Genomic DNA, 14,891 nt, shown 5'->3' with positions numbered 1-14,891 from the left:
TCAAATAAATCATCAGTTTGTCCAAACTAAAACAATTGATGATTTCCAATAATTACGTAAATGAGATTTAATTCCAGGGTTGTTATGGTAATACCAGCTTGTTGTCCAGTATAAAATACTTTTGAGTATTTCCTGTTGTAACCACAAACTACAGCTACCCCTGATTAGATAGATGGTATTTAGCAATTTGCCATGCAAGAAAAAGCCATTGATCTAATAATGATGTGAAATTTATCTAATCACGATGTGACATTCATCTAATCATGATGTGATACAGTTAAATGGAAAGACATGTTTTCGATACTCTGACAAATGGTTTAATAAATCGAGACCTGCCTACATACGCAATGAAGAGATTCATTATGGAAAGTTGGAGCAGAAATTATATGAATAACATTTTTTAGATCACTCTCCAACGTGACGAAACCAATGACACTGATAAAACACTAACAATTGTTTATTTCACCCCTTAAATACAAAGGCCTGGTGACAGGAGCTTGATCCAAAACAGTGAATTGAGTGCAATGCTATCAGTCAAATGGGAAAAACATAATCGAGCTCCTTCACTCAGAAAAACACACATGCGGTCAAACTTGGAGCAACACCCGTGAAGCACAATTACAGCTAAGTGGCTAGCTTAATGACACACAGTATCAATCTCTAACAAAAACCTTGAAGCACACAGATAAGGGAGGAGAAGAGGAGGCATGAGATAAGGAAAAGGATGATAGGATAAATAGAATTGATACAAAGTGCATTTGTCTTTCAAATGTCAGGCTAGTAAAGAAGATGGACAAAGGACACAGAAGAGTACTGAAAAATGATTTTTTTTTTTATGGCTTTTGAGTTTTCAAAGTGCTTCATGAGACAGGAGGAGAAAGAAAGGGAAGGGGGGAGGTAGGGGATCGGGTGGATGTGGATGCTTTTATCTCCTAATAAGGTGTTCTGCCTGGAGCCCAGACCCTGTGAGATGACCCCTCCACCGGGTGTGGTGCCTGGAGACTGTCTGTCTGTCTGTGTACACTATACACACAACCCCTGTGAGTGTGTGTGTGCGGTTCAAGGAGAGACTATGTTGGACAGCAGCACAAAAGAAAATTCAAGGGTTGAATATAATGAGAGGAATATCGAGGTAACAACTAGGGTAAAATACAGAGAAAGTGTATTCAGGAAATTATATGGATATGAAGAAATGCATTGTTGAATATCACAGAAACGGTTATAAAAGGTGTTCGTTGTTCTGCTGCCATCAGTATGCTGCTTAAACACACCAAATTACTATTTAACAAAAAAAAGAACATTGAACAAAATACTTAAAAGGCGCCATTAAAGATGATAAAGGACCGATAGAGTTATGAGTACACACTTAATTAAACCAGCACTCCACAGATTTAGCATTGCACTCAGTTTTAAACAATTGATTCAGCAGATGACCCACAATGCAACTCGGCCACACACAATCCAGTAAAGGATGCAGGTGTGTTACGGTCGAGGCAGCTAATGTAGCCAGTTGATATCCGCAAGCAAGGATGGGGAGCTGGCTACAAAGATATTTTTTCACATATGCATTAGTACTCTGCACAACCTCTAAACAGGTACACTTTAAAGTGTAGAATCAATGGCCATTAATATTGATAATTCTATCTTTATCACGCAACAGTAGAGCATTGAACTTCAGAACATTAAACCCAGTACGTTTACCACACAGAGGACACAGAGGAGGGAAGTACGGTCATTCAAAGTCTGTCCACTTTGCCTTAAAAGCCCATTCTCTTAATAGCCATTGGCTGCCTCTGTCTGACATGAGTAAAAACAAGTATAGCCCCAAAGGAATACACCATCCTTCAAATCTTTATTTTACTTCTACTCCCTCACATTGCTCTCTCCCTGCTCTCCTGCAGCATTTTACCAAACCGCCCAGCTCTCGTGACCGCAATCAATCGGCCCGTTTTCCCAGCCAGGAGGCCATAATGGTCCGCAGCACTCCCTGCCTGACAGACACTCATTCACCGGCCTCAGCCCCTTTAAATGGAAAATACACTCAGCCACAACATTTAATGTGTGTGTGTGTGTGTGTGTCAGAAGGCAGAGAAAGGAACCAGGACATCATATTCATGGTTTAATTGTAACTTGAGGTGCATGACCACGCTTCAGAACGTTTCATATGCAATCATCAGCCCAGCGTGTTTTTGCTGTGCCTCTGCACACTGTACAATACCATTGTGAGTGTGTGTGAGTGTGTGAGCGAGCGTTTGTGTGTGAAAGGGACTTTTCATCTGCCGATCCTTTTGTAGAAGGGCAGGATTTCTTTTTTGATTGCATCTGTGAGTGAATGTGATTCATTGTGATAATGCGCCAGGTGGGTTATTTCTCACACACACACACACACACACACACACACACACACACACACACACACACACACACACACACACACACACACACACACACACACACACACACACACACACACACACACACACACACACACACACCACACACACACACACACACACACACACACACACACACACACACACACACACACACACACACACACACACACACACACACACACACACACACACACACACACACACACACACACACACACACACACACACACACACACACACACACACACACTTAACCGGCCTATTCATCTTCTTCCCCGCAAAACCAAAGTGGGGGATAAACAAAGGGCCGGCTCTTTATTGATCTGTGTTGCTGCTGTCGGGAGCTGCTGCTCAGAACAACACGTTCAACACGCAGAGAGAAAGAGCATTAAGAAAGACACATGACAAGCATCCTGTCAGTGCCAGCTGATCGTTGTCATAAACCAGAGTTATACTTTGAGAGCTCACAGTGACATGAGTTCCTTTTCCTCTGATAGGTGAACTAAAATGAACAGGCTTAGAATAATTGCTACATGTTGCTCAAAACGATTTTAATTAGTATTTCTGTATCACTTTAAGTCAGCTCCATGGTTATATGTACAGTACACCGTTTATAAAGGATTTGAAATGGACCTGTTTACCTTGGCTATACATATGATACTACTTTTTTTACAGACCTAGATCTAAGAGTGCTAACCTTTTACGGTGCAGAAAAATAGACCAAATATTCTAACATTCAAAATGTGATCTTACACATTTACCAGCTAACCAAGACAGGTCACCCTTAATCATTTATAAATCTAAAACCTATTTTATTAGACAATTAGCCAGCCAATCAAACGTACCCTGTGTGTCGTCATTGTGCTCGGTGGCCTGCTCAGCCTTGCGGATCTGCATGCGGATGATGTCAATTTTGGTCTTACTGTCCTGTAGCATCTGCTGGGCCGTCTGCAGCATCTTCTTATCCTGACAGGAGCAGATGCAAGACAAAGGGTAGATCACATGACCGAAGCGGGAAGCTAAGTATTGAAATACAAGCTGTTTTTGTCTGTTGGTTGTTATGTGTTTTAAAGCAGTACAGGAAAGGTACGTGGAGGTATGAAGGCAAGGTCATACAGCAAGGGCGAAAGAGATGCTGAATAAAAGAGGGGGAGGGGATTTTTAAAGTAATCAAGAGATGAGGTATGTGCATGAGGGAAAGGGTTTTGTGTGTCACAGGTTTAACAGATTTAGGAAATCATCATCTGAGTCAGCAGTTTGCAAGGTCACGCTATCAGCCAGCTGGGGGAGGGTCTAATACCCTACAAATTGTTCTCTACATTGACATCCGGATGTATAAATACAATTCTGTATCATTGTATGAAGCCAAAAGCATCTATTCTATACACTCTTATGTTCAGGTGTTTGTTTGTGTATGGATCAAGCCATCGTCCTGTACCTTGGTGGATCCATTGGCGTATATGGGGATCATGTTTTCCACTCCCTGTTTGACTTTGAGCTCGATGTTGAGCTGTCTCTTCAGAGCGGCGATGCGTTCCTTGGTGGCTGACGTACGAGACTCCGCCCCAGGAGACTGAGGACACTCATCTGTGGAGGGAAGGGAAAGGTTGCAGATGGTGTAAAAAGAAACAAGATGAGGGTTCACACAGAGCACTCAAAAGTGAAATACGCTCAGAGGAATTTCATGTGATGTCGTGACTTTTGGAGGATTCTTGATGCCATGGACACACATGAATCTGATCTGGACGTTTTCTGGAAAATATTCATTATCAACTGGATTTTTGTACATAAGTGCTCCCACAAAGCAGTCCTTCTTATTAATATTATAGACAAAGGGTAGATTTGACTTTTCGGATACACACCTTTGTTCTCCTCTCCTCCCTTCACCACGATGTAAGCATCCAGTTCTTGCAGCTGGTCATGCAGGTTGTCCAGCTTACGGTTAGAAGAACGAAGCTGGCTGTCCACCTGCAGGCAGGAGCAAATACAGAAGAACATTATTTCAACACCAGCAACAATGTATTGAGAAGCTAGAGAGCAGATTTATTTTGGCTTTAAACCAGTATAAGTTTTATCGGTTGTCTTAATTTTCTTTATACATAATGCCATAAGCAGGGAGCCTCAGTATACCTGTCCAGTGAAATGTAACTAATTGAAGCCTTGTGAGTCGACTACAAATGTTTACTCAATCTAATCTAATAAGTGTAATTACTGGTACTGCTTGAACTGTTCTGTGGCCTACATTTAAACACCTACATTGATGGGGGGAGTGTAGGAAGCAGAGTTAATGACTTCCGTCTTCTTTATGTTTCTCTCTTTGAACTAAATCAATTGTCATCAAACTCAAAATAGAAATGAATCTTTTGAAATTGTGTTGGGTTTAAACAATGGGTTGAAAAAATGTACTTTTTGCTTTCGACTCATTCCTACACATTCTTGTGAGCAAAGCATTTAACTCTTCCACTGCTTGTGTATTCTTTCTGATATCTATATCCACAAAGAGATGCTGGATCTGTACTTGGCAGCTCCAGGAAGTCAATATGTGAGCTCGTGCTGCATTCCTGCCTCTCAAAGTAGAAATATGAGCTCAGTGAACATACTACTGAATACACAAATATTTATCACATTAAGCATTAGAAAAAGTGCCAGCTCTTTCAGACAGGTCTTAACCGTCTCAAGGATAACAACCAAACATACCAGCAAAACGACCCAGTTCCTGTGTGACTGACTCACCAGACTCTGCTCCAGTCATTAAACCGGTTTCCTGCAGTCCTACTGATGTCAAATTCCAACTTAACAAAGTTCATCCATGATCATATTACTCATGTCTTTGTTGTTACTGACGTTGTGTCAATTATGCGTTGTCATATTAACTGTTCTTGTAAAGTTTCCTTTTGATAAATCTTTCTATTTGCTTTCCAATCATTCATTACCAGTCAGAAACCAGTTTTCTGAGGACATTTGAGTGGTATGACAAGCAGAAAAAGCCGGAGACGTGTGCACTCTAACATGTCCCTGGCTTCGAGAGGGTCCGACAGTAGCTGTGTCTAACCTGCTGTGCGTTCCTCTTGTCAGTCGTCGCCCTCCGTAGGTTCTCTGCTCCTTCCTTGATTTTCAGCTCTTTACGGATCTCTCTGCGGATCCTTTCGCGCTGCTCGTCCAGGAGCTGCTGCACACTGGAATCAGAGAAGTCCGAGTTCTGGTCCAGACCGAGCTGCTCCAGAACAGACAGCCCATCTGGGTCACTCTGGACAGAGAGGGGAGGAAAATTATAAAGAAGTTAGACTATGTGGTTATATGAATAAAACAATAGATTGTGGTAGCATAGTCAGCCTGGTAAGAGGAGGTGTCGAGAGAGTCGTAGACGGAGATGGCGAGCAGGATAAGGAGTAATGGGAGGAAAGAGATAGAGAAGGCGAGATGATAGTGGTGGGGGTTGGGGGAAAAGGGCAAAGTTGCGGAAAATGAAAATGATAGTAAAAAGGAAGCAGGAGGGGTAGTGAAGGATTTACAAAAATCTTGTTCAACCAGTGTTATAACAATAGAAACACAAATGTCTAATGGCACACCTACTTACAAGAAGAGCTTAAGGGTAAACAACCCCATTAGAAATCCCATTTTCAAGATACCCTGCCTGAAAAAATGGGCTAAAACTCAATCAATCAATTACAAATCTGTACCATGACCTGTGGCGTCGGTTGTCTTTTTTTATCCTGAACCGGTTCTACTCTAATGCGAGATAAATAACAAGAACATCTTAACCTGGAACATACTAACCTAAATGAAAACACACTCTACCAAATATAATTGGGCTCCACTCCTACTTAAGTTTCTACTCACTTCCTGTGTCTTTTCAAAAAATGACTCCTAGCAGAGTTCTGGAGACTCAAGTAGCCCGACACACAATCAGGAACTCAGCAGGAGCGACAGCGTTAATCACTAGAAATCACAGCCACTCGGCCCAATATTACAGGAACACACAAATCAAACAAACAAGCCAACAACACTTAACCTCCGAGCTGTCCTCATCCTCCTCGTCACCATGCCAACACATAGTCCACTCAGATGTTATGACCAGAAAACGTTGGTACGCTCCTGAGCTCGGACCAACAGCTAATGCCACACCGAGAGCGAATAGGATAATAAACGATAAAAAGAGATAAAGAGAGGGAGAGTTAAGTGAGGGAGGGGGAACGCCCCCGAAAGAGGATATCCGTCCCAACACCAAGCTGCTCAGGCCTTTCCTGTTTCCTCTGCAATTTTGCTGCTGTCAGAGGAGAGTGAGAACCAGAGAAACGGGGGACAGAAACTCTATACATCAAGGACACATCCTCCACTCCCAGAGTTTTTGGAAAGCATTCCTGGATCTGTAGCAGTAAGCTTGTACAATGTTTCTCAAATGCTTATATGTATCAATTACTCAAATCGGGCTCCAAGTGAATTTGTGACAGCTTTTTATTAATGTTGTGCTCTCATTGGGTCGTGATGTGATACGATCTTGAGGGTGGAAACATGGGAAGTATGCGTTTTCTAAGTGTTGGATCACAGCCAGAGAGTAAAGATTACGAGGCTTTTCTTGACCTCTTGTTCCCTTAGGGCTCCACATCTACAAACCAAGAAATCCCCCTAAAGGCAGCCTACAACAACATTTTCCAAATCAGAAAATTAGCACACAGTTTAAGACCCCTCAACACTGCACAATACGAGTGACTGCATGTAACACAGGGCCAGATGGGTGTGATCAAATATTGGTTTGAATATCGCAATCTGTGTTCATGTCAATAGAATGAAAGCCTGATGGTTTGTCGAGATATGGAGTATCCGGATAAAGATGGAACATACTGTACAATTTAATCATAAACTTCTGCCAGTCTTATGTTTTGAAAATTAGCTACAGGGATGGGACTGCGGAGTTCTTTTTTACGTTTATCCCAACAATGCTACTGAGAATCCAGCATTTGTATCCACATGTATTTAATGTTGTATTACAATTGACCCATCTACAAACAAACCTGCAAATTGTGAGAATTTGTTCCAAATTCATTTCCATCTTTAACAATACTGGAAATGTTCTCCACCCTGTATATTTGAGTGCCACAAAATCTGGTTGGAGAGACGAAGAAATTGCAAGCAGGAAGAGGTTGAGAGCTAACAGCTAGCACTGAGCTACAGCTACATATGAACACAGCCATGATCTGGCGTCATAGGGCAGCAACATTAGCAGTGAGCTGGCAGCTTGCCTGATGGCTGCCCAAACATGGATGTGTTGTAAGAACTACAATGAAAGTCCTTTAATGAAAACCCCTCGCCCAGCTCATAAGCCACAACAGATGTTCCCACTTCCTGGTTTGCTTCCACATGGTACAGTACATGACATCATGCACACACATATAGCTCTCTAATGCTTTGGGAAAGGTTTGCAGATATTTAACCTCCATGGATTGGAAATGTATAAAAAAAGGATTATCTGCAGTTCTGAGTGTCCTGTCAACATTTCTACAGATGCCTTTTTTACAATGACTGTCAACTGTATGGATAAATGCTTGTTGGGCAGCAGTACTGCAAATGGCCAATGGGGCTGCTTTGAGGTATGTTAATAATCTAACAGGGAGAGAAGATTAAGGAGTTCCCCACTGGTTCAACACAGGCACAAAAATAGGTTACAGAATACCAGGGTTCATACACTTTTTCACAAATGATTTTCAATGACTTTTCCATGACTTCTTCTCCATGACCTTTACCTAATTTTCCATGACCAAAACAATTAGTCTCTCAGCGGTACCACTGAAAATGGTTTCTTTTAACATGAAACAGGAAAATAAGGTCTGCATCTGAAACATGTTGTGCCTATCTAAAACAAATCAAATAGGCTTACTAGCTTCTACAGGCTAAAGCAACTAAAATCTCTCACCAGCAAAATACCTCGACCGTTAAATGCCATTTTACGTTTCATTACTATACGATACAGTATTTATTATCATTATAGTATTACTATTTCGGCAATTAGATCAAATATAAATTATATTTCATACAACTTTAGTTACATTTCCATGACTTTTCCAAAACTTTGGGAATAATATTGTTTTCCAGGGCCTGGAATTAGCATTTTGAATTTCCATGACTTTTCCAGGTTTTTAATGAATGTAAGAACCCTGGAATACTTACACAAATACAACACAGCAAATCAATTCTTTACAGTAAGAATAATGAAAGCTTTTGAGCTTTAAAACATAGTCTGGTTTAATTGAAACATTTTCTGTGTTTCCTTGACATAGAGACATTTGAGATCACAAGAGTGGACAAATTAGGTCTGCAATTTTGAGCTAATTCTGACGTGACTTTGACAAGACACACTTCATCCTCTCTTTCTCCACCCATCCCCTCTACCTCCCTATGTAAAGTGTGTGTACATGTGATCCACAGCTGATGAAATGTTTGCTTACATTTACAGCATCGGTCACAGTGGGAGTAACTGCTCATGCCTAAAGAGGCAAAGGAACAGAAAAAAACGGTGCTGCTATGTTTTAGTGTAATTCATAGTTATTGACATTTTAGAGTGGGGCTCAGCTCATCCTCCACCCACTCATCCACCTGTGTGTGTTTTAAGTCCTTAACTGCAGTCTAGGTTCAAAAGGCACAATTGCCAACAAAAACATTCAAATAATACACCTTTTATAAAGATTAGACTGGCTTAAGGCCCTATTTTGGCTACTAAGCTGCAATGCTAGTGTTCTTTCTTGAAAGGGGGTAATTGATTGCACTCTTATTACATCAATATATTAAAAGCCCTTAACCTTTCTAGATATAAATGAAAGATAAATTCTACTTGTTCAGTTATTATCAGTAGCTATGATCAACCCGTCTCTCTTTAAGGCTTTGGCTTCAACATTGATCTAGTCCAGGGGTGCCCAACCTTTTTTGAAACGAGAGCTACTTTTAAAGTTGCCAGTCTGCCGAGATCTACCAGTCCAAATAGAGAGGCGTAGCCATTACTGACAGCCTACTACCAGGTAAATACACACTTCTACTTGTATAAAACTGACCTTCGTACGATGAATACTTCATAAAATACTGCAGATCCTTTATCTTACCTCTTTCTAATCTACACACATACAAGTATTTAACTGAAGTTACACAACAGTGTTGTTGATACAGAGTTGGAGTTTATTCACACGTCACACTACAGTGGGTAATGTTTTCAAGAAACATTGAACAGTGCTGCCACATTTGACACAGGGAAAAAAGAAAAGACACGGAACCCTTTCTTTGCCATTATATAAAAATAGTGTTGCTACAAAAGTATAAATGACGCTTACTAATAAGACAACTGAGATCTGAAGCTACTCAGGAATCTGCTGAATGAATAGAATCAAAACCTTTTTTTATGGTGGCCCTGAAGTGCAAGACACCACAGCATTTCACAAAACACTACAGCATTTCACAAAACACTACAGCATTACAGAAAACCCCACAGCATTTCACAAAACACCACAGCATTTCACAAAACACTACAGCATTTCAGAAAACACCACAGCATTTCACATTGGACGGAAAGGGTATTCCTTTAGGGAGAACACTTATTGTTTGTGATTGGACAGAGCCAGCCAGAGAAGCACTGCTGTGATTGGTTGTTTTTGCTGCCAGTCAAGAAATGACACTTGTGATTAGCCCAACACATCAGCCGTTAGCTCAGCTGTTAGCACACACTCAGAGCTCACAGCTCCTCATATCTGTTCAGAAACTGGACAAAAGTTAAACATGTACAAACCACAGACTGTCTATGTCATGGTGAATACAGTCGCTGCTTTATTTATGTCTGTATGACGTTGTTGTGAGTGTGGACGGAGCAGCTACAGGTTAGTTTAGCCTGATGGATCCAATTCCGATAGGATTTACATGGAGATACGGCCCGCCCCCTCTCCAGCGTCTTGTTTGAATGACAGGAGTAAACACAGAATTAATGCTTTATTAACTCATGGTTTTTAAGGGGCTTATCTCCATGCAAATACTATGGTAGACCACCCAATATTCGCATCGCTCTAATCGCTCGAGTTTCACCGCGGCTGACAGCTGTGTTTGCTCCTGTCAATGCTGTCATTCAAACAAGAGGCGCTGGAGAGGGGACGGGGCGTATCTCCATGTAAATCCTACAACAAAATGAACATATTTGACCGTGATTTAATTGTAATACACGTTTCAAAGTGATGCCGAAGTAACTACATACTGATAGCAGTTAGTAAAAACCATGAATTAACGCTTTGACAAGTCTGCAGACAAGACGGCAGGCGAAAAGCTTTTAAAATGCGTGTTTTCTGAATCGGATTCATCAGGCTAAACTAACCTGTAGCTGCTCCGTCCACACAACAACATCATACAGACATAAATAAAGCAGCGACTGTATTCACCATGACATAGACAGTCTGTGGTTTGTACATGTTTAACGTTTGTCCAGTTTCTGAACAGATATGAGGAGCTGTGAGATCTGAGTGTGTGCTAATGGCTGATGTGTTGGAACCATACGTTGTGGGACCATGGTTGGGACATATTTCGCTGTCGGGTGTTGACCAATCACGAAGCGTCATTTCTTGACTGGCAGCAAAAACAACCAATCACAGCAGTGCTTCTCTGGCTGGCTCTGTCCAATCACAAACAAGAAGTGTTCTCCCTAAAGGAATACCCTTTCCGTCCAATGTGAAATGCTGTGGTGTTTTCTGAAATGCTGTGGTGTTTTCTGAAATGCTGTGGCGTTTTGTGAAATGCTGTGGTGTTTTGTGAAATGCTGTGGTGTTTTCTGAAATGCTGTGGTGTCTTGCACTTCAGGGCCACCGTATTTTTTGGTTGCATTTTAGTACAGTATAAAAAGAAATGCCTTTAAAATAGGATGCAAGCAACACTAGTTTCTTAACCTGAATTGATAATAGACTATAATCAATTTAAGTTTGCATTCTTATACTATTTTGTACAATAATTATAATGAATAAATTCAAACAAACTAAAACTTACAGCTGATTAATAACGGTATCTAACTTGAGTTTTTATTATATCAAAAACCTGTTGAAATGCTACTGTTATTTTTACTGTCCCCAAAAAGGGCGTTGGCAGCCTCCAGGAAAGCTTCTTTCACAACTTTGCCATCTTTGAAAGACTTCATGTGTTTCGCAAGAACGTGACTGACACGATAAGATGCTTTGGTAGCAGCCTTGCTCTTGTTGTTGGGCCTGGTGAAAATGGACTGCTGTGCATTTAGCCGTCCTTTCAGGCCCCTCCCCTTTTGGGAGCGTAGGGCAGAATTAGGAGGGAATTCTGTCTCGTAGCGTTTGTGCACTGTTTTGAAATTCCGCTCCTAAATTACCCTTCTTCGATAAAGCCTCGCTCGCATTGCAGATGAGACAGATGGACTTTGAATTGGAATAGATACAAAAATAATCATCCTCCCACTCGGAGTGAAAATTATATATTTTGGGCTTTTTTGCTTCTGCCATAAAGCCACACAAAGCTTTGATGCGTTCAAGTGCATTATTCTGGCACAGGAAGATTATGTTATAGGACATTAACGATAAAACAGAATATTGTTGTTCTATTTTTAGACACATCTCGCGATCGACTGGTTGGGCACCTCTGATCTAGTCCGTCTGTGTTTTTATGTCTCAAGCGATTTAACAAATATGTTTAATAATATTACTATTAGTATCTTCACATGTTGTATAACAATTAAACTAGAAAAGAATACCATGCCTGGTCCAATTGTCCAGTCACACTCTCCCTTTAAGATGTCATTTGTAACATGACTCCTGTCACCTCCATCACAACATGTGAGGAAGACGTGTAACAGCGGCAGATGTTGACAGGATGTGTTTTGACGTTTTGACACACATATACGTAGCGTCCAACAGCAACACCAGATGAGGCGTCACAAACCATAAAGAGACACCTCACTTAGACTGACACCTATGCAATGAAGTGAGCTCAGCACTTACACAGAGAAAAGCTGACACGATAAAAACACTCCACTCCATCTTTCAGTTGATGACCCGGTATAACACTACAAAAATGGCAACAGCTATCGGGCATGACTGACTCATCCCATTCAGCTAGTTAGTGAAGTAGCCCAGGGAGAAACATTCATCAGCAGCGTCAAGGCAAGTAATGACGAGGCTAATTTAGTAGATAAGTCACTGCACCAAGTGAGGATAATTCAATCAGACTGTGTGAGCAGCATGGATGAGCCTAGGGCTGAATAGAGAGGGACAAGAAAGCACATAGGATACGTGCAATTTTCCGTGTTTGCGTGTATTAGCATGTCCTTCAGTGTGAAGACAAAGCCTGGAGTTCTCCCACTGAGTGCTAATGACCACTCGGTACAGATCGTGTCCACACACAGGTCATTGTCGTGCAAGCATAAATGACATGGATAAAAATAGGAGATGTATTCACTTTTAATTAATGCACACTCTATTTAAAAAAATAACCAACCAAAAAACCTGGCCCAAAGTTGCCAACTCTTTTCCAATGAAGTGTGTAGCAGCACTAGCTCCAAAAGTATGGTAAGTAGTGAGAAAGTTTCCAACTTGGTAACACTGGTCCTTCAGGTCTATTTCCAAAGCCACTCCCCCTTAAATGATCATTATGAACGAAAACAATGAACATATATGTGGAAGAGTGGTGAAAATACATTACCCCCACTAGCTTTCAACCTAGTATCTTTGAGTTTTGGACTCTAATTTAAAGACATCATCTGACATCACACTTTGTGAGACAAGGATAGACGTTTTCCACACATTTCTGAAATCTTATAGACAAAACTATTAATCTAGAATTAAATCAGCAGCATAAATGAATACACTGACACTTTCCCATGAAACATGAGGACATGTCTCTTGGGGAATGAGGACACAGAGCTCAGCCCATTTCTGTGTTATTATAAAGGGTGTGATCTGTGTACTCTCACAGCTCCAGTACATTCGCTCCAAATTCCCTGGTGAATATGACACTAGGTGAAAATGCCATAACAACTGACTTGATCCCTTTTCTACCATGACAGGAGGAAGGACAAACAAGCTGGGCTCAAAGTCACAGATGACAATCGAAGAGGAAGAAGGAGGAACAACTTGAATACGAGTCTGTATTGGTAAATTCCTCCCAAATAAGACCTGAAGAAAGTGTTACTCTTTTCCAGGTACAGCTGAGGAGGGACACATTACTTCCTGCTGCTTTGGTGATCTTCCAAAATCTCCACTTTCATTAGAAATCTTCTCCCATCATCATGGTTATACTGTCTTTTATATTTTGCTGAATGAGAAATTCAGCAAATTAATACATTTGGGTGCATTTTGCATTTTATATCTTAAATGATACTTAAATTGACCACAACTTTTAACAAAAAACAAGTATTTGGAAGAAAAGACAGTATACAAGTTATCATGTATTTCCTTAATCTCTGCAACAGAGGTTGATTGATTGATTTAACGTAGCATTTTTATAGCATTAAATTGACCGAGTTGGTCTCAGATGTCAACTGAGGCCAACTCAAGTGACATCAGTTGAGGCAATACATCAGACTTCCCACAAAATCCTTTATAGACTATTTTTCACAAAGGCTGGAGTACTACCAACTATTCTGTGGAATTCCCCTTTCACTTCAACCTAACGTACTGTGGGAAGAGCTAGAGGACCAAATACCTGGTTGATTTGGACAAGTTTTTTAGCTGACCAGTCTGTGGCAACAAAGGACATATGGTGCTTAGTTAAAACACATGTGCATACTTATGTCATGTAAAACCAGCATGGCTATCAGGTTTCTCTTTCAAACACACACACTGGCACGTCCTGTATGACAGAGGCATGAGTCTGCAAAGGGCTTACAGTAACTTGCACACCACTTCCTCTAGGTGTCTTCCTCGGCCACACGGGCCATATTATTCTGCTGAAAGACGAACCGGCAGGGAAATACCATTTCCTATTGTTGTCAAATTGACTGACAGCATGGCAAAGAGAGAGGAAACAGGGACAAATAAGACAGGAACAGAGTGGATAAGGACGAGAAGGGAAAACAAATTAAACATTTACTTTTTATTTCAAAAGGATAGGCTGGTTAAACCCAGCCAATAATCTTTTGGTAAAATTGCATGAAAAGTATCCAAACTTATCACTGTTAAATTAAAGGACACTATTTTTGAGGGTACATTTCATGTCTGTGTCTAGCAGCACAGTTGCAGTGATATACAAATTGGAAATCTCCAGCAACTGGACCATCAGTAATGAAGAGTAGAAAAAAGACACAAGCAAGAGCAAAAGCCAGTTTGTCCAGTCACGCTCATGAAAAAGACAGGGAGAGAAGTGAGGGGCTGGAAGAGAGAGAAACAGGCGAGGCAAACAAAGAGAGAGCAGCAAGGGGACGGGAAGAGAGGGAGAAGAGAGACGGGTGAGGCACAGCACAGCGGGTCACAGGGTTGAGGCAGACAAACAAGCAGAGGAAAAAAGAAAGAAGGAGATATA

General features: G+C 41.0%; 1 protein-coding gene across 3 annotated transcripts in view; it reads right to left on the bottom strand.

The window, feature by feature from the left end:
• Positions 1 to 14,891, bottom strand: part of pkn1a (protein kinase N1a) — a 59,999-nt gene that overhangs the window by 15,859 nt on the left and 29,249 nt on the right. For 2 of the 3 annotated variants that reach the window (XM_034083372.1, XM_034083389.1), the window contains exons 1-5: positions 6,409 to 6,519; positions 5,449 to 5,643; positions 4,259 to 4,364; positions 3,835 to 3,983; positions 3,242 to 3,362 (exon numbers count right to left, since the gene is read on the bottom strand). In XM_034083372.1, the coding sequence (XP_033939263.1) occupies positions 3,242 to 3,362; positions 3,835 to 3,983; positions 4,259 to 4,364; positions 5,449 to 5,643; positions 6,409 to 6,450 (613 nt within the window). In that variant the 5' untranslated portion in view covers positions 6,451 to 6,519. Of the gene's footprint in view, positions 1 to 3,241; positions 3,363 to 3,834; positions 3,984 to 4,258; positions 4,365 to 5,448; positions 5,644 to 6,408; positions 6,520 to 14,891 lie in introns of those variants that run through there. The other variant, XM_034083381.2, reaches the window with a different exon arrangement.

The sequence above is a fragment of the Pseudochaenichthys georgianus genome, chromosome 1 (genome assembly GCF_902827115.2).
Source record: "Pseudochaenichthys georgianus chromosome 1, fPseGeo1.2, whole genome shotgun sequence".
Classification (NCBI taxonomy): domain Eukaryota; kingdom Metazoa; phylum Chordata; class Actinopteri; order Perciformes; family Channichthyidae; genus Pseudochaenichthys; species Pseudochaenichthys georgianus.
The sequence above is the reverse complement of the archived record's forward strand: the minus strand, read 5'-3'. Positions and strand labels throughout refer to the sequence as shown.